We start from the raw sequence: 22,308 nt of genomic DNA on the forward strand, positions 1-22,308 counted from the left end.
TCATTGCTGGGCGACACTGAGTTCACAGTCTTTGGGAGGCAGAAAGGATCATAGGATGTAGTGGCTATTCCTGTTCTCCTTGGGGAATACCATCTCATACTTTGCATAAAAGACACAAGAAGAGCAACTCATGCAATCCACAAGGCATTTCAATGTGATGGATGAAAATTGTAAGCTGTGTAATTTATCTGATTGGGGCCTAGCATTTCTGCTACATCTCATGGACTTGTCTTTCTCAAATCGGTAGCTAAAAAGCCTGCATCCTGATAGTCATGGAAGACTATCTCTGACAATGGAGCAGGGGTGAGCCCAGGCTTATGATGGCTGTGGTGGGACACTCAGATTCTCCCTCTCCCAACACCCCCCCCCCCAGCAAAAAAAAGTCTGAACCGTGCACTTGCCATGAGCTGTGAATAAAGCTGTTCCCTCAGGAGACGATGAAGAAAAAGCATTTTATTTCTTTACAAATTTATAGCCAAGACAATAAATCACTCCATAGAAAAATTTAAAACAAGATACATTGTTGTGACCTTCGTAACAGATGGAGTCGTTAGTACAATAGTGAAAACTGCCTGCTGGGATGTCAGATTGCAGCATTTTGTCAGGCTTGATGAATGAAAAAGGAAGTCCAACCAATGCGAATCATGGAATGGCGCCTTGCCCTTAGGCTCCAATTGTTAGAAATAACTGAGAGAGATATATATGTTCGATGGCCAAATCTCCCAAAGGGTTTACCTATCATATACAGGATATTCATAGCCTTGTTTGCTAGTTTGGCAGATTTATTTATTTGGATTCAAGATGACAACATATGTTTTTAACCTTAATATCTTGAACCCAGTCTCTCATGTTCTTAAGGATGCTGTGTGTGTCAATGGTTACAATTACATGCCATTCAATGTCCCTTTAAACTCTCACAATGACATTCATTGGGTCCCAAATCATCTAGTAAATTCAAACCATACCACGTCATCCACATATCTCTTTCTGCCAGCTCCCTGTCCTATATCCCCTAAGAAGGGGATAGATAAAATTTATGTTTTGAAACATGGGCCCAACGTTCTGCTTACCCCATGCAATATAGTTGCCTATCAAATCTGCAACAGCAAATAACTCACTTTGAAAGTATGTGAACTTTTTTTTTTTTAAGTCTGTGAGAGTCATCACAGGGAGATAGCTAGACAGTAGATTGAATCAGAAGAAAATCTTAAAATAACTGTTTTTTATTGCCTCTGTGGTCCTAGGCATTTCCCTTACCCATTCTATTCTTCCAATCTTATATCTAAAAGTAGAGATGTCTATTTCTTTCCCCTTCTAGTGTTCTAAGGATGTTCCAAAGACACATGAAAAAAATGTGGCTGATTTCCCCAGGAAGGAAAGCCAGCTAAAAGCACAGAGGGAGGTAGAATATTCTTAAGGATTTTTACATTGAGAACAAAAGCAGGATTAGTGGTGGTGTTGTGAATTTACCACCTTAGAACTCCTGCCAAGATGAGCCAACTGCTTCCCCTATGCTCCTCCGGAGTTGGTAATTCCCAGATAACTGAGTTGAGCAATGGCTCACATGTGGGTAGTCAGGCAGCCTACATCTACCAGACAAAATCTTCTCAAGTATTTCCCACTTCAGAGGACAGTCCACCCTTGTTAGCAGTTATTGATGGTAACATCCAGAGCACTCTATGAGAAAAGTGCTGTAGTAGGTCCTAATAGCTATTCACATTGTATTGTTATTACATGCTATGCTACTCCTAGTTATACAAGCAGCAGAAGAATTTCCTATCTCTAAAATGCATTGAGCTAATCCATTAACAAACAGGGGAAAACACCATGGCGGGGAAATGCTGACCAAAAGAAGCTACAACTTCATGGTACATACAAAATCAGTCTTTTTCTAAGTGTTTCATGACTAGTAGATCTTGGCATTAGAATTTACCTGTCAGATGCGCTATCTATCTAAACCATATTAACTTGTGCTTAGCTTACCAGTTTTAACAAAATGCTTAGCTCAGTATTCTAGAGTAGTGAGTAGAATAGTTCCAGGAGTAGAAATAAGTATACGATGAAATGTGAGGCCCTTTCATGAATTGTGACACACATAAAAAGTATTCTATGTGTCATATATGAATATCACGGGCATTTACAATCATTTACTTAAGTTGTAGAAATAAATTTGCAGCAGAAGGGAGATTTAGAAACAGCTAAAAATAGTCAAAGCCTTTAAATAATTAGTCTTTCTCCCCTCACGGAAATAAAATATTGAACTATGGTACCTTTTGAAGAATTTCTCTAATAGTCAATGGAATGTCCCATCACTAACCATTGTTAAACAAGCAGCCCTAGAAATTCCAAAGAAAGGCTTTAAAGTGAGAATAAATACTATTCTAAAATAAGGAAACGCGGCATTGGGATGAGTCAAAGGGGCCACCATCTCTTCCATCCTGTCCTGCGCAGACCAGTTACCAAGGTCCTGAGCAGACTCTAGATTGTCAATCACTCCTGGGACACGCAAGATGGCTGAACTTTGTCAATGAGTTTGCAAGCTAATACAGAGCCTTGGGAAAAGAAGTCAAGACTAAATGAAATTAAGTTATAATTAAGCAAGACATTTTTTTTAAAGGAACTGTAAATATAGTTCTCACCATGTGACTAATTCTGACTTCTCTCTTCCTTTGAGATGTATGACAAGGAATGGTCCAAGTTCAATTCGGCCATTGGGGATTCTTTTACCTAAACTGTATCTATCGATTTCCATGATAGGAATACTACATAGTATTTCATGTTTGGGATATATGAACTTATCAACTTGGATTCTTTCAAAAGATAACTATAATGCCATTTCCCTAGTTCCTAGGTTTCCTGATTTCCATTTCCCCAAATTGTCAATTATCTTCCCATCACAGAGATTGAGTAGAAGCACTCATGATTGCTTCCCACTCACCCACAATACATTTGAACTTACCGAGTTTGGATTTTATTAACTGTGACAATACTTTTACTGCTTCACATTTTCTCAGGGTAATTTTTGAATAAAAAAAAAATAGCGCTATCTATAGCTATCTTTTAGTAAAAGGAAAGTTGAATTCAAAAAGAATAATCACCCCCCCCCGAAAAAAATGCAAGGAGAAATTCTTTTGAATTTGAAAGTTGTCTCTCTTCCTACAGTGGAAAGAAATAGTTTTTCAACATGAAGATATTTTAGCCTGTCATAAAAAAATTTGAGAAAACTCTCTTCTCTTTTGGACCTTATATAGCTCCTATTTTAATTTATTTTAAATATACCACTAGTAAAAGTCTCAGTAACCAAAAAATATTTATTTTTTCATAATCAGAGCAGTTTTCTAGTTAGGTACAAGGAAAGGAAGAGCGGTAAAGTAGTGGGAAAGGAGATTAAATTTATTTGGGGTGGATTTGTGCTATCCTTGATTGTGGCAGAAACCCTGAAGATGAAGTCTCAAAGTGATAGTATGCATATTTTATCACTTTAGTTAGCCACTCCATATGTATATGTATGTGTCCAAGTACATATGTGACAAAGGAAACAAGAATTTGAAGGCACGGAGTGGGCTTGGCGAAGAAGAGGCATGGGGGAAAGGTGACCAAAGGGGAGACAGTGATCAAAATGTATTGTACCTGTAAGTTGACATGTTGATTTGGAATCCCTTTGCACAACTATTTAAAGGTAATAAAAGTAAATTGATTTAAAAGAAACCCATGAAAACAAACATCCAAATGAAGAGCTTAATAACTGAGTAGTTATTTTAATTGTAAAATGCACTCTCATTTAATAGAATTTACTATTGGCCTAATTCAAAGAACTGACACTTTAAAATATGACTCAGTTTAAAATAAATGAAGAAAACAACAACAATAACAACAAAACACCTATTTTTGAACACTTTTCTGGGAGACCAGCTCTAAGAAGCAGCCACTTTCTGTTCTCATTGACATTTCAATGAGACTGGGCCAGGGAACATTTGCTCAAGGCTAATTGCCACTGTCTAGATTCATAATGAAGTCTTTCCTGGATGACCTTTATGAATTACAGTAAGTAAAGCTCCCCTCTGAGAAAGCAGCCATTCAATAAACTTTTACCTTTGGAAGACAGGTTATGAGAAGCCTGTTGTCAGTATGTCTGCACTGTTCTATGCTAGATGGAAACCTTCAGTTAGCTAACAGCAGTGAGTAATGCGCTTTGTGATTTCAGGTTCTTGTCACTGTGGAAAGTGCATTTGTTCTGCAGAAGAATGGTACATTTCAGGGGAATTCTGTGACTGCGATGACAGAGATTGCGACAAACACGATGGTCTCATTTGCACAGGTGCGGTGTTGAGCTACTCTAATTGTTCCATGCCACAGATTACTGTAGGGCCAAATGACACCCTACAAATGCTATTTTAAGTGCTTAGACAAGACAGCTTCCGTACAATCAAGCTAGGAGTGTCAATATGAAGTAACTATAAAAACAGAGTAGGCATCTGTGAATAAGCACTCCCATGATCCCTAGGCACTGAATACAAGAGAATGAAGCAGAATAAATGATTTTTAGGAAAATTCCACAAGGTAGCTCACACTATGACATCACACAACGTCAGTCATACTGATAACAGAGGTCTCTTGACTGCCATCCTATTTCAAGTGCGGTGGAGAGGACAAATGCTTATTTTTAGCAGGACTCGGGTGCCATTTATTGTTGTGCTGGTTGTTTTCAGGAGGTGGAGTAGTAGGAGCAATGCATAAACCGGCTGATCTGTGTCGTAGTCTCTATACTATCATTTATTAGTCTTAATAATTGGGTATACATAATTTTTGCTTAAAGTATAGGGAAAGTAAAGACATATAAATTTCTTCTTTATGGAAAATAAAAGTGTGACATGGTCACAAAGCTGAGTAATACAGAATACTAACTATTTGATTGACAAATCATGGCATCAAATGGATGTCATTGGTGGCTTGAGTTCGCTCAGATGCTTAACAAAATGTAGTGATATTACTGCACAGTAAGGAAATTGACAAAGGATGAATAGAATGGTTTTCTTATGGGTAGTTATAGTTTATAATAGCCTATTTGAATCGTGCATTTTGAGCGTTGTGTGTGTTTTGTTGCAGGGAATGGAATATGTAGCTGTGGAAACTGTGAATGCTGGGATGGATGGAATGGAAATGCATGTGAAATCTGGCTTGGCACAGAATATCCTTAAAGACTTCTATGGAAGAAGACTGGATTCTTATTTTCCAGGCCATTTTAGGACATAGAAGTACAGAAGAAACCATGTATACTCAACACTAGGACAAATTTGACAGGCTATTGTATGTTTTTGCTATTTCTGACCACCTGAATGCAATCTGGGTATCTATTAGAAACATGTCCAGCCAACTCTGTGGTAAATAACACAAGAACAATTTCTCCCCCCCATAATTAATATTAGTAGCTCTCAAGGAAGGCAACATTGCCATCCAGAAAAAATTTGTCAATGGCTACAGGCAATTTTGATTGTGTGTGTGTGTGTGTGTGTGTGTGTGTGTGTGTGTAGGGGGACAATACTATGAGTACCTAGTGGGTAGAACCCATGGATGCTGCTAGATGCCCCTCAGTGCACAGAGTGCCCCTGAGAGCCAACATTTTTTTCTCTGATTCCAGCTGATGGTACCAGAATAGAAAAGACTTGGAAATCCATATTCTATCACTAGAAAAAATATTACAATCTAGAGAAAAGATATATTCTCCCACATGATTTCAGGATTTCATATCACCAGCATTTCTATTTAGGGACAATGAACACACACACATACACACACACACACACACACACACACACACACACACACATACACACACACATACAAGAGGTATGATGTTGGTGATGTTGCATTAGACAGATCACCAGACCATGAGTGCTTCAGAAAGGAAAAGACTGGTTGTATTTGTCTGATTTTTGTGTTAAACTCACAAAAGAAGAGCCCCTTAAGATAAATGAAGAAATTAGGAAAATATACAATTTACCATCTTTTAATAAATAAATTGTTTATACTCTGTGTCTCTGTATTTACCTACTTACAACTAACAAAAATAAATCAATATGTTAGGAATATCCACTTTAGGTTTCTAGAGATAGGAGTTCTTTTATTATTTTTTTTGTAGGTTGTAGGGTCTGAACTCTGGGTCTGGGCACTGTCCCTCAGCTCTTCAGCTCATGGCTAACACTCTACCACTTGAGCCACAGTGCCACTTCCTGCTTTATCTGCTTATATTGTGCTGAGAATTGAACCCACAGCCTCATGCATGCAAGGCAAGCACTCTACCACTGAGCCACCTTCCCAGCCCTGAGACTGGAGTTCTTATTGTAAAAATTAGGCAGGGCTTATGCATATAAGAAATCACATAGTTAACTCTTTGAATTACTCTATGTAATGTGGCCCTTAAAAACATAATATCTATTTAGAAATATGAGCCCAAAACATACATTTGTTCCTCTTAAAAATCTCTCTTTTTCTATTAGAAAGTAGAGTCATATAAAGAAGTCAAGAACAACTACTGCAATAATATGGAACCTAGCTCAAAGGCTCAGAAGGAGGCCAAAAATCTAGAAATAAATGGTTTACATAGAACTAGCAAATATTCACTCAGTGTTAGGAATAAAATATTTATTTTCTTTGTGGTGAAATTTTGCTCTGTTTGAAATTCACATGAATTATGAAAATGCACAATATTTGGTTCTTCCCACATATGTATACACAACTTGAACTACTTACACATATTGGTTTAGAAAACCTTTAATTACTTAGAGCTAAAAACAAAACCAAACAAACAAAACACAAGCATTTTCCCCTCTATGAATTATCTAGTAAAATCCTGAATTAGTGTAACAAAATCATTTCTGTAATATGTTAAGATGAAATATTTTATTTGGAAATTTTATGTTAATGATGTAAATAGATTAGCATCATGGCTTGGACATTTTTAGCCAAATCACCAAAAAGAAGAAAAATAGACATTCACACTATCACTTAAAAATTTAATATTAAATATTATTTAAAGAGAAAATCGACACTGACTTTATAGAATTCATAATATTCTCATCATTAAACAGGTTTATAAAATTATTATCTCTCTCCTGAGATTAGGTTATACAACCATATTTGTTGTATTTCTCTTATCGGGCATGGTAATTGATTTATCAGTTTTGGAGAACTGATAAGTTCTCCAACGTTGACTATAAGTAGTCAAAAATAGTACAAGTATTTTTTTTCCTTTTTCCTAGAAAAGCAATTGAAGCCTCAAATAAAGCCATTATAATTAATCAATGGTTATATCAATGGTCTATGTGATGGTGCACACAAATACTGTAATTTATACCATTACCACTTGCCATGCAATGTATCTTCAGAATTCTCTCTTTTGGGGCTCAGCTCTCTATAAAGGACTAGACAGGACATAGTGTAGGCTTTGTGAGTTATATATATATATATGTATATATATGTATATATATACATATATATATATATATATCAGTAGCGTACCATTCTTGTTTATTTTCAACAATTTAAAACTGCAAAAACTGAAAATTAATTCTGAGCACCCAGGCCTTGTAAAAAGAGTTTGGGAGTGGCTTTAACTCACATCTGGGCAGATAATTCCCAGACTCTGCACCACTGGGATTATACTAAGTTCCCAGTGGCCACTTATATAACTTCAGTTGGGTCTTAATTTTGTTATAATTCTTTCTATACTAAGGAAACTACCAAAACTATTTGTGGTCTACAAAGGAAGGTGCTGGAGAAAATATTATTCCATAAAGTTCAAAATGTGATTTGTCTTAATTGTTGGATGGAAATACGTTCAGCTTAGCCATGCTCTGGGGAATCATTGAGTTACAAATGATAGAAAGAAAACTTGAATTACATTATATGTAAGTTCTAACACATGCTTTTGCTATGAAAGCAGAAACATTTCATTTCATTTTTTTTGTCTAACAGTTCATATGTGTTTGGGGTTCTAGTAATGCCAACACCAGTGCTATCTATAAAGAAGTGATTGAATTTCCATATTTGGCACTAGAAAAAACAACCCATTGCATGTAAAGATGTAACTTCCTTGGATGTGATTTTGTATTTTGACATTTGTTCCATGACTGGAATAGGAAGGAAACGTCATCTATAAAAAGGCAGGGCAGTAACAAAAGCAAAACTCATCAACTTGGACATATTTGTCACAACTCACAATGGGTTCAATGAGCAATGTGCATTGAAGTCAAGTACAGTGCTGGCGTGGTCTTGTCCCATCTGTTAGGCTAACCATCGCCCATAGCCAAGGAATTCCTCCACTGGACTTACAAACAGCAACCGAAGTCCTTAGACACACAAAAAAACAAGTGTTATACCTGCCCTTCCAGGTTCCTGAGGCTACCAGGCTCCCAACAGTACCTTGGAAGGAACCTCTTCTACCTGCTCAAATGCAAACACAACCCCTGCCAGGAGATTTCAGAATTAGACTGAATGAATCTAGAACAAAAACCACCCAAGATGCAACTCAGCCTTAGTCTAGTACAACTCCAAAACCCTGTTGGTATATCAGTCACCCAGCCCTCTACATCGCCTTCTACACTAAGAAACCTTAGCTGCATTTTACTCCAAAGTAATACAATTTATATTCTGGATGTCATTGGGTTTGCTTTTTGGAAAATAACTGAGCATTTAGCTAATTGTTTTCCCTGGATATTGCCTTTTCCTAGAGGAAAACTGAAAGTATGTTCAAATTATTTTCACTGCTTTACGAACTGAATCTTTTATCAACCTGGCTCTCTTTCTTGGGGAGGTAGCAAACATTAACTTTTTCTCTGTAATACTGAGGAGAAATTGAAATGGTGATATATGTCTAACTTAAAGGACAAGGAAATTTTTATCATCATGTTAAAGGGAATCAAAAAAATATCAGCAAGAATTAAGCAAGAGGTCAAGCATGATAAAAAAAAAAAAAAAAACCTCTGAGAGGATAGAAGACTTGGCCATTGTAGATTTCCTTAGCCACCCTTCCTCCAAACACTCAGAACGTTCAACACACAGAGCAAAAGTCCCTACATTCTTTAGATTTCATGACAAAATAATGCTCCCCTCCACTTGGCTCTTTTCAGGGGATAGACATTTGCATGTCTTCTGTAATGATATATATATACATTTTAAATACAATGGTAGTAAACTTTGGAAAGAACACATTAGAAAACAAACATGATGTCATTTGAAATCAGAAGAGTTAAGATTTTTGAGTGTTGTTGAGGGATGGTAAAGCAATCGTCTATCACAACAAATTGGTAGAAATAGCCCTCCCACACCAGGTATGCATGCAGAAAGAATAGAATCTTACAGAAAGTCAATACAATAGACATATGCACATGGAGGTACAAAACACACAGGCTATGAATACAAATGAATTCCATCAGATTTACTATACAGAACATTGAGAGTGACAAGTTGTACTTGGTAATAGCAAACTTAAGTTTTGAGGGGAAAAAATAATGAAGTCTTATCCTGGAAAAATAGCAAGAGAGGTATCAGAAAGAGCTAAAATTTTCTTTGGCATGAGAAAGGGGGAGATTGAGTTTACCAACTTATTTACATGACATATCTCTATATGGAGTGGTGACACAATGCCATTTAGCTACATAAAATGGTTTGATTTTTTTTATATGCCATCGTATAAATATTTGATCCCATGTGTTGTATTTGCAAACACAACAAATGATAATAAATACAGAACTGCAAATGCAGACAACTCTTCGTATGTAAATCGAGTAATACATACCAACAGCTCTTGATACACAGGTCCTACTACATGCAATTCATGAGCGCTGTCCTCTTTCCATGCAACAGGCGAGACCCAATACGGGTAAATGGCCTAACTAAATCACAAACAACAAGGACCCCTCTGCAACACGACGAAAACACTTATTTGAAGAAAGTAGTTTGACATCCACTAATAATAATAAATGCCCTTGTAGACAACTCTTAACAGACCAAAAAGAGGCGTACATTTACATAAATCACTGTCATTTACAAAAATAAATCCCAATTTCAACCAATAAGCAGTCTTACAGGAGAGAAAGAAGCCTCAAACTGAGCTGATTATCAAAAATGAATAGGTTGGCTTGTGTGGGGCTTGTGTATATGTAGCAGTGTAAGCAGTGTGCATAAGCCCATTGATACAAATCAATTAATGATTTACCACATATTATGGGATATACACTGTCCCTAAAAATTATTGGTTGGTGCGGTTTCTCTGTCTTTTCTCCTTGCTAAAAATGAAGGACAGACTCTGGGACGGCAGACCATCAAATCAAGAATGGCCAAAGGAACCATGACATTGTATCTGTAAGTAAGTCTACTCGAATATTATGCTAACTTTTTATTTATTAAAATGGAATCCAATATGGAAATGAAATGAGCATAAACAGTTAAATTTATAATGAATCTTTAATCAGCTAAGCAAGGCCAAAAATTTTAAATGCTGGGCAAGGGCTGTCACGGAGATTTATGAAAGCAGTGACAAAATAATAATTTCCCAGTAAATACAGTGCAGATGGGGCAAATGGCAACTGGTCATCCTTCCACACCGCAGTAACAGCAAGAGGCCAGTACATCGATCACACATCAGCTGTGTTCTCTAAATGAGGTGCAGTTTGGTCTCAAATCACTCTTCTGAGAAGAAAACATTGAAATTTATTAAGTGTACACAGAGTTAACAAATATATTTCCAAACAGCTTAGTATTAAACATTTTGAAGCTCTTTATATCCAATAGTGAACATTTTGCATGAAATCTTCACTGTGTTGTCAACTATTTGTGGCCTGTTTTTTTTTAAAAAAAAAAAAAGAAAAAGAAAAATAGTTGTCTTCCCTAAGCTCCCAGTTTAGCCAGATTCAGTCCCAAAGGAAATTAAAAGCAAACTAAAACAAATAAAATTGGATGGCGCCAAAACCTATTGTTTTGAGCGTGTTGGTCTGCCTTGATTTTATTTTCTTTAATCTAGGATATTCAACAGACGGTATTCTGAGATGATGGCAAGGCACCTCTAACCTAGCCTTTCGGCAACATGGCGCCCCCAAAAGTCGAGTTAGGGGTCTGTACTGTACTGGTAAGATCCACAGTACCACACTCAGCATGCTGAGCTAAAAATAATATATTTTTTTCCTAATACGTCCAGTTTAAAAACTTCTCATTAAACACCAAAAATATTAAAGTCTAATGGATAACTAATGTTTGCATTGCTGCTGCAGGAAAAGAACACAACAGCCGCCTTTGCCCATGCTTGGCTAAGTATGAGGGAAACACAGCCCAGAAACATGGAGGACATCAAGTTCCGCCCGTTAAAAATAGGAAGGACTCTGTTGGAAATGGATTTAGGTAGCGCATTTCTTGTTGGTTGTAATGACTGAGTTTCCCTTTTCTTTTTAATTTTATTTTTCCCAATAATGAGGATTCATAGATGAAAAAAAAAAAAAAAGATGAACCTTAATCAGGCCCACAAGGCCTACAGAAATCTTTGGACCCACTTTCTCAAAAACCAGTGGGTCTTGCTCGCTGGGCAAGGCAAATGTTACCATTACCAGTAAGCTTGTGATATGTATAAAACACACACGCACACAAAGAAACTAGAGAGGATGCCAAACACTGATCGTAGAAAGCTTTCCATGATTGTGTTTGACCCTTGTCCCACCCGGGCAATGGCCATCTTGGGAGCACAGTATCTGCTACTGGATACAGTATATATGTGTGTTTAATCAATAATGTGAGCCGGAGACAACGATCTTAAATCTTTATAGATGCGATTTGTCGTAATAGGTTTAGAAGGCTTCCCCATTCCCTGATTTGCTCTCCAGTCTATGCCAACTGAAACATTTGAGATTCCGAGGGTCACAATCCCTGCCAAAAGGTCACAGAACAGTGGAGCGAGCAGCCTTGTAAAAAGGAGAAGAGAACTCCAGGATAGCACAGGTTTACAGCGTCTAACTAGAAATTACTCGATATTATCTGTGGGCTACAAAATCGAACTGAAACACATGGATTTCGCTGAAACGGGACTCAAAAAGGGTTATGGGTAGCTGTCAGCAGGCAAAGGTATAGAGTGTACTTGTGAAGGACGTCATTCACAGAAAGTGTCACAGTCACAGAAAAGAGAGTAAAAAGGCATTCCATATCTGGTAGGGCATTCCATGGTCTGAGTTAGCTGGTTGTCCACGTGTCTTCTTGTCGTGGGGGGGACCCACAGGTTCAGATCTATCCACTGCAGTACAAAGAAGTTTCAAGACAGCACAAAGCCAGCATCAGCTTGCTCCCGCCGCTTGGCAGCCACAGGAGTAGGAATGTCTGGGAAGGAGATAAATCGCTCAGCGGTGCTCAGGACAAGTAAGTCACAACGCCTGCGAGGATCTGGCTATGTGGTCTTGCTCTTGTTGACTGGCTTGCCTCCATTCATTATTGCAGACGCACTTGTGCTTTTACTCGGCGTCACCCCAGCCTTCGGGACCGTTTCTCCAACATCGTGCAAAGATGGTTCTCGGTACATGGCGACTAGGGATGGGGAGAAAGGAAAAGGAAACATTGCCTGGTTACATGCAAGAATGATGGATTTTCCTATATGCACAGACTTCCAGGATTCTCTCCAATCTGTGTTTGCTCACATCGCATTCCCATCCATAGGAAACTCTAGTTTTAAGGTGGTAGTTTCCAGTTCTCAGGGGATATCCCTTCCTCTGGTTCTTGTAACTAAAATCTGTGCCCAGGTGTACCGCAATTTTTGTCTAGCAGAGAAGGTTTAAATGAGAATTATCGGGGCCTGTCATGTGGCAGACACACACAAACACACACACACACACACACACACACACACACACAAGTTGGGGAGGAAAAGGGAGATGGACAGTGAAGTGTATAAAGACCACAGATCTGTTCTTCTTTTATGCTAAGGATTTAAAATCCTATACATGCTAAGCTTAAACAACTTAAGGAAACACATGTGCAAGAGAAAGGATATTTCTAGTGCTCTATGGAAGTTTTCTTGTAGCTAGGGCAGACATGCCAATGTGGTGAACCAAACACTAAACAAAGCTTATAAGGACAAAATACAATGCATCTGCTCTGCTCACCTTCCAATGGCTTGGGTAGAAAATGAGCTGCTGGTTTGGTTTTCTTTACTCGGTTGCCTTTCATAGCCTGCCCTTCTTTATTTAATCCCAAAAACCAGGCTCTACCAGATTCCTGTTGTCTGTATAGCATGGATGAATAGATTACATAATAGTTTTCAAAAACGGATTCTTTAAACTTGCATTCAGGGGTAAAAAGTTCCTGTTGAGAGAAAAAGAAGAAGAAAGTTATAAGAAGGAAGGGAATCTTCATTGTGTTTCTGGTTAGCCCTCCAGAAAGTCTTCTCAATCTTGCAAGTCTTCTGCATGTATAAGAAGACAACAAACTACCTCTGTTCTAAGACACAATACTTGTACACATGTTCTTTTCAACACCAAATGGATTAAGAAGAATCCACTACTATTGGAATGCACACAATGCACGCATAAAGGCCTACATAGCTTTTCATTAAGAACCTTCGAGTCTGAGAGCAATCTTAGTACTTAAGAGTGCAATTCCACAGAGCAACATCATCATAGCATTGAAGTAACATCATATGGGCACAATAAAAAAAGCACAAATAAAATGAATATTTTATCATCTGTTTTACCTATTTCAATAGAAATAATCATGTGATCTTCTGTTACCTATCATTAGTTAGTTAAATCACCAATGCTATAGGGTGATACATTTTTTTCCCCTAAAAAGAAACAAAGCAAAACCTCAAATTATACCAGTGATAATCAGGTGGTGTGAAAGTTACCCACTGGAGCCATTGCTGGTCGTAGCAATGTGAACTGAAAACAATTGTTTAGTTCCATGGTTTGGAGAGGCACTGGAGCTCTCAAAGATGAACAGCAAAAGTTTCCATCACGGAACATCACCAAGCACTTCTGGGAAGAGTCTAGCGCGTTAAATACAATGGGGTGACCGCTAGGGTTTGCACGGACTAGTGAGCAGCACACAGCTTACCAGGTAGGATTATCATTAATTTTGGAAATATTCACTGATGATTTTATGTACTTGTAAAAAATTCTCATTTTAAAATGATTCATGGTGAATGTGATGACAGGTGTATTTATCAAGATGCATAAATGTCCATATACCTTTGTGTGTTTTTTTTTTTTTTGGTAGAACTGGGGTATGAATTCAGGGTCATATGTTAAGAAAGCACTCTATCATTGAGCCATATATTTCTTCCTTAGGATTTTTTTTTCTCAGATAGGGTTTCAAATTTTTGCCCCAGTTGGTCTCACATTACAGACCTTCTCCATCAGCCTCTCTGGTACCTGGGACCATGCCCAGCCCCCTGCATGCATCTCTGAAACCTCTTAATTAAGTAAAATTTAAATTCAGGTGTTCTACTTACAGGCCATGAAAGCACTTAGCTAGTTTAGGGAGCTGTTTCTCCATAGGCGTAACAAAGTTATTCCACATATCCATGCAACCCAGATGTAAAAAATAGAGAATTATTTTTGTCATTGACCTTGTTAAAAATATCACTGTCTCAAAAATATACATCAGGTTTTAATTTTACGTTAATGGATTTTACTATTATAGCAAATAATTTCTTTTTCTTTACAAAACATTTTTTATATACATTCTGAAAAAAGATACCTTTTAGGAGCTGAAAAGATAAAAATCATTGAGTTGAATTTATGCTAATTATAATAAAGAAGGTGCCAGAATTTCGTGTAGAAAATTTCTCTCTATATTTCCCATGCGTGTGACTTAGCAAATGGTGTCCCCAGAAGAATGCAATTTATTCAGCATACTCCATAAATTTAGATAATTCTCTTAGAATTTTCCCAGAGGGGGAACAATGTTTAATGGCAGAGGATAAAGACTGATAGAGTGGTCAATATGATGAGATTCATGACTCTGCACAGATCTTGCATTTGTTGGATGACACTACTTCAAGATTTGAATACCATCCCACCCAATCAAATACCTTTGTCTCCTAATAACTTCCCCTTCTCCAAATAGTTTCTGATTGGTTCTTTTAAGAATAAATTATAATCTCTCTAAGCCAGGGTCTCAGACATGTTTCAGAGAACACACTGATAAACTGTCATAATTCACAATTAGCAGTGAGGAAAACAAAAATGGAAAGCTGCGTAGCTGGCTCATCCCAGAGAGACTAACGCACACCATGCTGCCCAACTAAACTTTCTAGGTCAAATATATGCATCTTGGGCATATTACCAGTTGTTTTATGAAAGACAGGCTAAGGTGTGTCTACTAGTAGCTGCCTCTCCACAAATACCAAGGAGTAGGATGATGGGAGTTAGCCTAGGAGACCAGTCAGTGGAAGTCAGGGCTGCAAGTACCTAATCTGAAGGTGCCAGGTCTCTAACCAGGGCTTAGTTAAGGAATCTATAGTGTCCAGCCTTTCTCTAGGCATAAAAAGACCTCCAGCTTTGAAATGTAGATCCCTAGCCTCACACAATTCTCATTCTTATATTTTTATTCTTATACTTTCCAGGATAGGCAAAAGATAGAACAGGCTGCACATGAGACCTTCCCATGTGAGGATCAATCAAGCAGAGGGAAGGAGAGAAAGGAGAGGGACAACTCAACAGGTCTGATCGCATTTAATCATCACTGGGGAGGGGCCCCATGTAACTCCAGAGTCAGAGGGACAAGGGGCGTAGAAAGTAGGGATCAAGGCTTAAGTGGGGATCGGGGGTTTAAGTATAGTTACACAAGGAAGTCAAATCAGGCAATTGCAGCAAAAGATCTTGCCCAGGGTAATGCATAGTTTTTATGCTGGGTAATACGACAATTGTAATAGTGCAGTGCGTTCAAGCTGGCAGTCATAATAGGAGAATGCTTGTTTAAGTTTATGTTTAAATATAAATACTTGGAAACTGCCACAATGAGATAGATAAGGCATCTGATGTGTCTTTTTCTCCTCTTGCCAGCCTATATTTAGAATCACCACCACTTCAACAATCAACTTCCAGCAGAAGCTTGAGTATTAATTTGCACCAATGCCAAACTAAGTCATCCAATCACAGAACAGAAAAAAAAAGTTTTCTTAAAAAAATGACAATTAAAAAAGAAATTTCATATCTCCTTGTATGTTGTGGTTGTTTTTGAAATGAAAGCACCATCTGTGGTGTGCTTATTATCTTCAACAGGAGCTGCAGAGTTCCTCTTCTCTGGGAAATATCTTTGATTAGGAAAACACCCGATGGGCCATTTGCATGTACAAAGACAGGCTTCTGGGTTAGAAACAAAAGGAAAGGAACTCCAAAGGAATGGATTATCCATAAACCTAGACAGGTTGGCAGAACTACAGCCTCAACATTGAAAGAAGTGACCTTGAGAATCTGACACAATGGTCAAGGGAACTGAGATACTCACACCAAAACCAGTCAAGACCTGTTTTATAATCATGCATCCTGGGAAAACATGCATTTCCATCTGCTCACGAACTACCTATGGCTGCCTTCATGCTACAAGGTTCCGAGTGGAGGAGCTGGGAGATCATAGAGTCCACAAAGCCTGATGTTTTTAATTCCTGGTCCTGAGACAGAACAGCTAAGGGTAGGGTAAGTGGACAGACAATTAGAAAATATCTAAATTTATGCAAGGTTCAAGAGCTACCTCAGCTCTGGAAACAAGATTGAGAACTCACTAGAATTGCAAAAGATCAAATTATCTATACAAGAACCTACAGACCAGTGATCTTTCTTTCTCTTCTGCTTCATTTAAAATTGATAGATTAGATAGATAGATAGATAGATAGATAGATAGATAGATAGATAGATAGATAGATAGATAGATAGATAGATCCAGGACTTGGAAGAACTACCTGAAAATAACTGTAGAGAGCAGACATTCATGCCACAATGGAATTCTATGCCTCTATCAGAAAGAATGACATTGCCCCATTTGTTAGGAAATGGAAAGACTTGGAAACAATTATATTAAGTGAAGTAAGTCAGGCCCAAAGAAACATAGGTCCCATGGTTTCCCTTATTTGCAATAACTAGTATATGTCTGAGACAAGCAGAAATGGTCAGATAAGTTGATATTAGGCGAAATGAACCCCAAGATAAGGAATCAAATGGTTTTTCTTTCTTGCTATTGTTTCTAACATATTTATAAGATGATTTCCTTTTTGCTTTGTATGTCCCTCCCCCACAGCATAACCCCTGTTTTCACTGTATTTGATGTTGGTATAATTTGGGGAGGGGAAAGGAAAAAACAAATTATTTAAATAGGGATACAGGTGGACCCATTGTAACAATGAGATATACAAGACCTTATGTCGAAAAACGAACTTTACAACTTTGGGGGGGCAGGCTGAGGGGCGGGGGATGGGAAGGAATGGGAAGGGGAAACAAAGGAGGAGGCAACAATGCTTGATAAGAAATGTACTCATTACCTTGCTCATGTAATTGTAACCCCTCTGTACAGTATTTTCACAATAAAAAAGTCTATCTTCTCTCTCAAGGCCAACCCAAACCTCTTGTCTCCTTGTTTAAATGATCATATCAAAATAGGATAATTTGTAAACCAATTCTAGCTTCCACATAGGAAAGACAATGTTGCAACCTCCATCTCCCAGAGCCTAACTTATTTAATGTACTTTTTCAGGCCCTTCTATTTCTTTGCAAAATGATACAATGTCATTCTTTCTAATGCATGAGTAAAATTCCATTGTGTATACCATATTTTCTTGATCCTTATTAATTAAAATAGGGGAGCGTTAAGGCATAGCTCAAACAGTGTAATTTCTTAGAAAAGCAAAAATCATAGTGCAACAAAATAAACACCAAGCAAGGGATATTTGAACGGTTTGGGGTTAAGGGAAGAGGGAGTAGATGAATGAAGAGAAGGTGAGATGGCGGGGGTGAGGGTGAGAAGAAGTAGTAAAATTTCAATGTCTATCCTACAAAATTTAAGAAAAATAAGGGGAGGGGTGGGCTGGGAGATGGGTGAGAATGTTGAAAAGGGTGAGTTTGATCAAGCTGGGTTGTATTCATCAACTGCTTTGTGGAATGGCGACTCCGTAGGATAATTGGGAGCTTGTCAGGTAACCATACTTCCAGGTGGCTTGTTCTTAACTAGAAATTCCCAGTTCAATTAGAGGACACAGTGTTCAGGTGTCTGCTGATCTCAGCTCTGCCAGTAAGTCAGACGGTGCTGCTAGCTTGTCATTACTTTCTTTATATTCCACTTTGTTTTTCTCTGCTGAAGGTGGCTACCTATATGCCTCCATTTGTAGATTACTTTTAAATTCATTTCTTTTTTTTTTCTTTTGGGTCCGGTCGTGGGGACTGAACTCTGGGCCTGGGCGCTGTCCCTCAGCTCTTCAGCTCAAGGCTAGTGCTCTACCATTTGAGCCACAGCGCCACTTCCAGCCTTTTTCTTTTTGCTTATGTGGTGCTGAGGAATCGAAGCCAGGGCCTCAGGCATGCAAGGCAAGCGCTCTACCACTGAGCCACCTTCCCAGCCCTCATTTCATTTTTATTCCAAGTTTGTAGGGGCCTAGGACATTGAATAGTGGGTTGGGTCTTCTATGGAGGAAAGCACCCCTTTACTAAGTAGCCTCTTGGTGACAGTTCTTTGCCAAAACGTTTGCCAATCATCAGGCAAAGTAAAATGGTATGACAACCTAAGCAGGTAAAGAATAATTATTAATTCAATATCAAATTCCTAAAGAGCTAAGTGTTCCCAAGTTAAACTTACTATGCATTTACTTTAGGTGAATGCACAGGATTCAAATAAGAATGTTCGTTGGAGTTATAACCTTAGAAAGATCTGTATGCTCTCTAATGAGACCAGGTTTTCATTATGAATACCCCATAGTCCTCAAAGAGAGGGTTTTATGTCTAAATGAAATTTAATTTAGTTCTTATACTCATTTGTCTACTTTCATGATTTCAAGAGGAAAATAAAAAGAAGGCATTCTTTCAGTTTACATCATTTCTTAGAATGCAAAATAATTCCAAAACAGATTTAAAAAGACAGAATAGAGACATTATATTGGAAATAAAGCATAGAAAACACATGAAAAACAGTAGCTTTATTCTAACCTCTATTTTCCAATTATCAAAACAACATTCCTTTGTAATGTTGACCCAACAACAATTCTGATGTTGAACTTTTAGTAAGTATTAATGGAAAAACAAAGCCTCAGATACTTCTTACTTGGGAAATAGTAGCAAATCATAGAAGTATTTAGTCATTTCATTTTTAATAATTTCAATAATTGTATTTAGCATTTATTTAATAATTTTATCCAATATAAGTGGTAGAAAATAATTTTAACCCCTAAATTAAATTGTAAAACATACATATGTAAAGTATAAATTAGATCAGAGTGAAACTCAGATGTTATATTGATATCTTGAAAAATGTTGTTCTTTATTTGTAACAGGTCTCAAATTAATTAGACATATGTTTGATGGGAATTATAATGATCTATTTCATCTGAATCTCAGTTTTTCTCCCACTGCTTGTTTTGGGAAATGTGGCTACTGAAGTTTAACATCAGGTCATCAGAGATTTAGAACTGCTAATGATAGGGTTCTGACACTAAATACTTCCTTGAAAAGAAATGATGAGTATTAGGATTATTTACATAATGATCTGACCTTTTAGAAAGCTATCTGAATCTCAAGTTTGAAAGAGAAAATATCTGTGCTTCAGATTTCAAAACAAAATACTAAGTTCACTAATACATTTTAATTTCCTGAAATTCTACATAATTTAAAATTTATGATAGTGGGCAATGGATAATGCTTAGAGGGGAAAAATAGAAAGCTATATGTTCTTGAAACAAATTGTGAGTGTAATTTAAACAAACCATTCCTAATGTATTGATTTGATAATAGGACCTAGTGAGTTTAAGAATATGCTCACCCAAGCTGGGTGCTGGTGGCTCATGCCTGTAATCCTAGCTACTAGGAGGCTGAGATCTGAGGATCACAGTTCAAAGCCAGCCCGGGCAGAAAAGTTTGTGAGACTCTTATTTCCAATAAATCACTAGAAAACCAGAAGTGGCGCTGTGGCTGAAGAGGTAGAGCGCTCTCCTTGAGCTGAAGAGCGCAGGGACAGTGCCCAAGTCCAGAGTTCAAGCCAGCCCCATGACTGACCAAAAAAAAAAGAATATGCTCACCAAGAAAGCAGTCTCCACAAATTCTTATATTTACAGGGACAAGTGCTGTGATTTAGGTAGCTTCCAAGGAAACAAAGTTGCAAAGGAAAACATTTTTGTCAATAAAGATGCTACTCAATACTTAAAAATAAACACTGCTTAAGCAGATTAATTTATTTCCTAAATTAATTTATTTATTAATTTATTTACTAAATTTATTTTGGCTTATTCTTTTATATATTTTGTGATGTATTTATTGTAATGACTGAAAACTAAATAATTGATTCCACTTAATATTTAATTTACATAATAAAATGCATATTATATTTTAAAATATATTGTATAGCTTCCTTTGTATCATTTAAAGATGTAAGGATCACACACACACACACACACACACACACACACACATGTTATGCACTTAAAACATGGTACTTAGCTTCCAATAGTAATGCAGAATCCCAGTACCAGCCTATGTAATGAGAATCTGCATCTTAACAAGGCCTCGGATGGTTTGATAAGCATTAAAGCTTGGGAAACACTGCCATATGTTCTCATTTCCATACAGAACAAATGAATAAATGATCATAACATTTTGAGAAATTTTCACTTAAATTGGCATTATTCATAAGCTCTCTATCCATTTCTTAACATAAACTTTATGAAAGAAAGAAATGGCAACAAAATTTTGAAGTATTTAAATCATATCTGTAAGAGAAAAGTTTGAAATCTATAAATAAAAATGTATCTCAACTGGTAGTATAATGTTAGAATTATTTCTCTGAAATATACACATGTATAAATTCCCCCAAATTATAATTCTTGTAACATGAACAGATGGCACTAGTGCTATAAATATTAACAAAAATATCACAAATTAAAAATGCCTAAGAAAGTAATAAGATAACTACATATCATCCTCACACATTTGTCTGTATTCACAGTGTTTCCCCAGCATGGATAAGAAGGTTGACAGCTATGCTAACATTTAAATTGTGCAGAGTTTTCTGTCAGACGTTGTGAACACTTTATGCGATGAAAGAATTGATCTGGGCACCGGTGGCTCACGCCTGTCATCCTAGCTACTCAGGAAACAGAGATCTGAGGATCACAGTTCAAAGCCAACCCAGGGCAGGAAAGTGTGTGAGACTCTCCAATAAACACCAGAAAACAGGAAGTGGTACTATGGCTCAAGTGGTAAGCTTGCTTTGAGCTGAAGAGCTGAGGGACAGTGCCCAGGCCCAGAGTTCAAGCACTACCGATTAAAAAAAAAAAAAAAAAGAATTGAATCTTTACTGTGCTCCTATGGCATCATTACTATTAATGATCTTATTTGGGGGAAACAAGAGAGGTTTAGTTACTTGCTCTAGTGTACATTTAATTTTGTCAAGATAAATACTATGTACCTCTTCGCATTTAGTCCACCGAAAGGACTGTGTTTTTAAAATAGTTGATCAATTGTAAAATTGGCCCTAATTCTTTATCCCACTGTCTCTAACTAAAGTCAGTAAGTAGGTATGTCCTCCTCCTGTGAATCAAGATGGAGAACGTGTAGGCTCCCACAGCATTGCTTGTGCCCTTGGCCCTCTTGGATCTTTCTTGCTGCCACGAGGGGCCAAGCTCCTGGCAACACAGACATTCCTGAAGTCAAGTGGTGTCATTCAAAGCTCCTGTTCCCACCCATGTGGCCAGGTCCTGCCAAGACCTACAGAGCCAGCTAGCCCAGTCTCATGTTAGCTGCATTGTCACATGCCACATTTTCCATATTTTCAGATTACTTGTTCCATGTTATCATGGAGGTGCTCCATCACTGACCCAGATAATTTATAATTCAGTGCATCAGAGAACATGAGGTATATATTGTCTATCATTAGCTACTTCTACCCCTACATATAGACAAACCTAACTGACACAGTGCATTGGCAGAGGTGGACGCATCTTTCTGAAAAAACACATTGGAATAGCAAATACATAAACAGAAAAAGTGTACTCCTAATTGTAAACAGGTTTTTTTTGGTTGGTTGTGGGGCTTGAACTCTGGGCCTGGGTGCTGTCCCTGCACTTCTCAGATCAAGTCGAGC

The 22,308-nt window shown here is 37.5% G+C and overlaps 2 protein-coding genes across 5 annotated transcripts in view; one reads left to right on the forward strand and one right to left on the reverse strand.

The window, feature by feature from the left end:
* Itgbl1 (integrin subunit beta like 1) overlaps window positions 1-5,406 on the forward strand; it is a 170,991-nt gene extending 165,585 nt beyond the window's left edge. For both annotated transcript variants that reach the window (XM_042697231.1, XM_042697233.1), the window contains 2 exons: window positions 4,205-4,318; window positions 5,107-5,406. In XM_042697231.1, the coding sequence (XP_042553165.1) occupies window positions 4,205-4,318; window positions 5,107-5,198 (206 nt within the window). In that variant the 3' untranslated portion in view covers window positions 5,199-5,406. The remainder of the gene's footprint in view (window positions 1-4,204; window positions 4,319-5,106) is intronic.
* A 6,255-nt stretch (window positions 5,407-11,661) lies between these two features.
* Fgf14 (fibroblast growth factor 14) overlaps window positions 11,662-22,308 on the reverse strand; it is a 526,585-nt gene continuing 515,938 nt past the window's right edge. For 2 of the 3 annotated variants that reach the window (XM_042697177.1, XM_042697176.1), the window contains 2 exons: window positions 13,137-13,335; window positions 12,343-12,561 (listed from right to left, as the gene is read on the reverse strand). In XM_042697177.1, the coding sequence (XP_042553111.1) occupies window positions 12,425-12,561; window positions 13,137-13,335 (336 nt within the window). In that variant the 3' untranslated portion in view covers window positions 12,343-12,424. Of the gene's footprint in view, window positions 12,562-13,136; window positions 13,336-22,308 lie in introns of all 3 variants that reach the window. The other variant, XM_042697175.1, reaches the window with a different exon arrangement.

The sequence above is a fragment of the Dipodomys spectabilis genome, unplaced genomic scaffold (assembly GCF_019054845.1).
Source record: "Dipodomys spectabilis isolate Male_0828 unplaced genomic scaffold, ASM1905484v1 ptg000215l, whole genome shotgun sequence".
In the NCBI taxonomy this organism is placed as follows: domain Eukaryota; kingdom Metazoa; phylum Chordata; class Mammalia; order Rodentia; family Heteromyidae; genus Dipodomys; species Dipodomys spectabilis.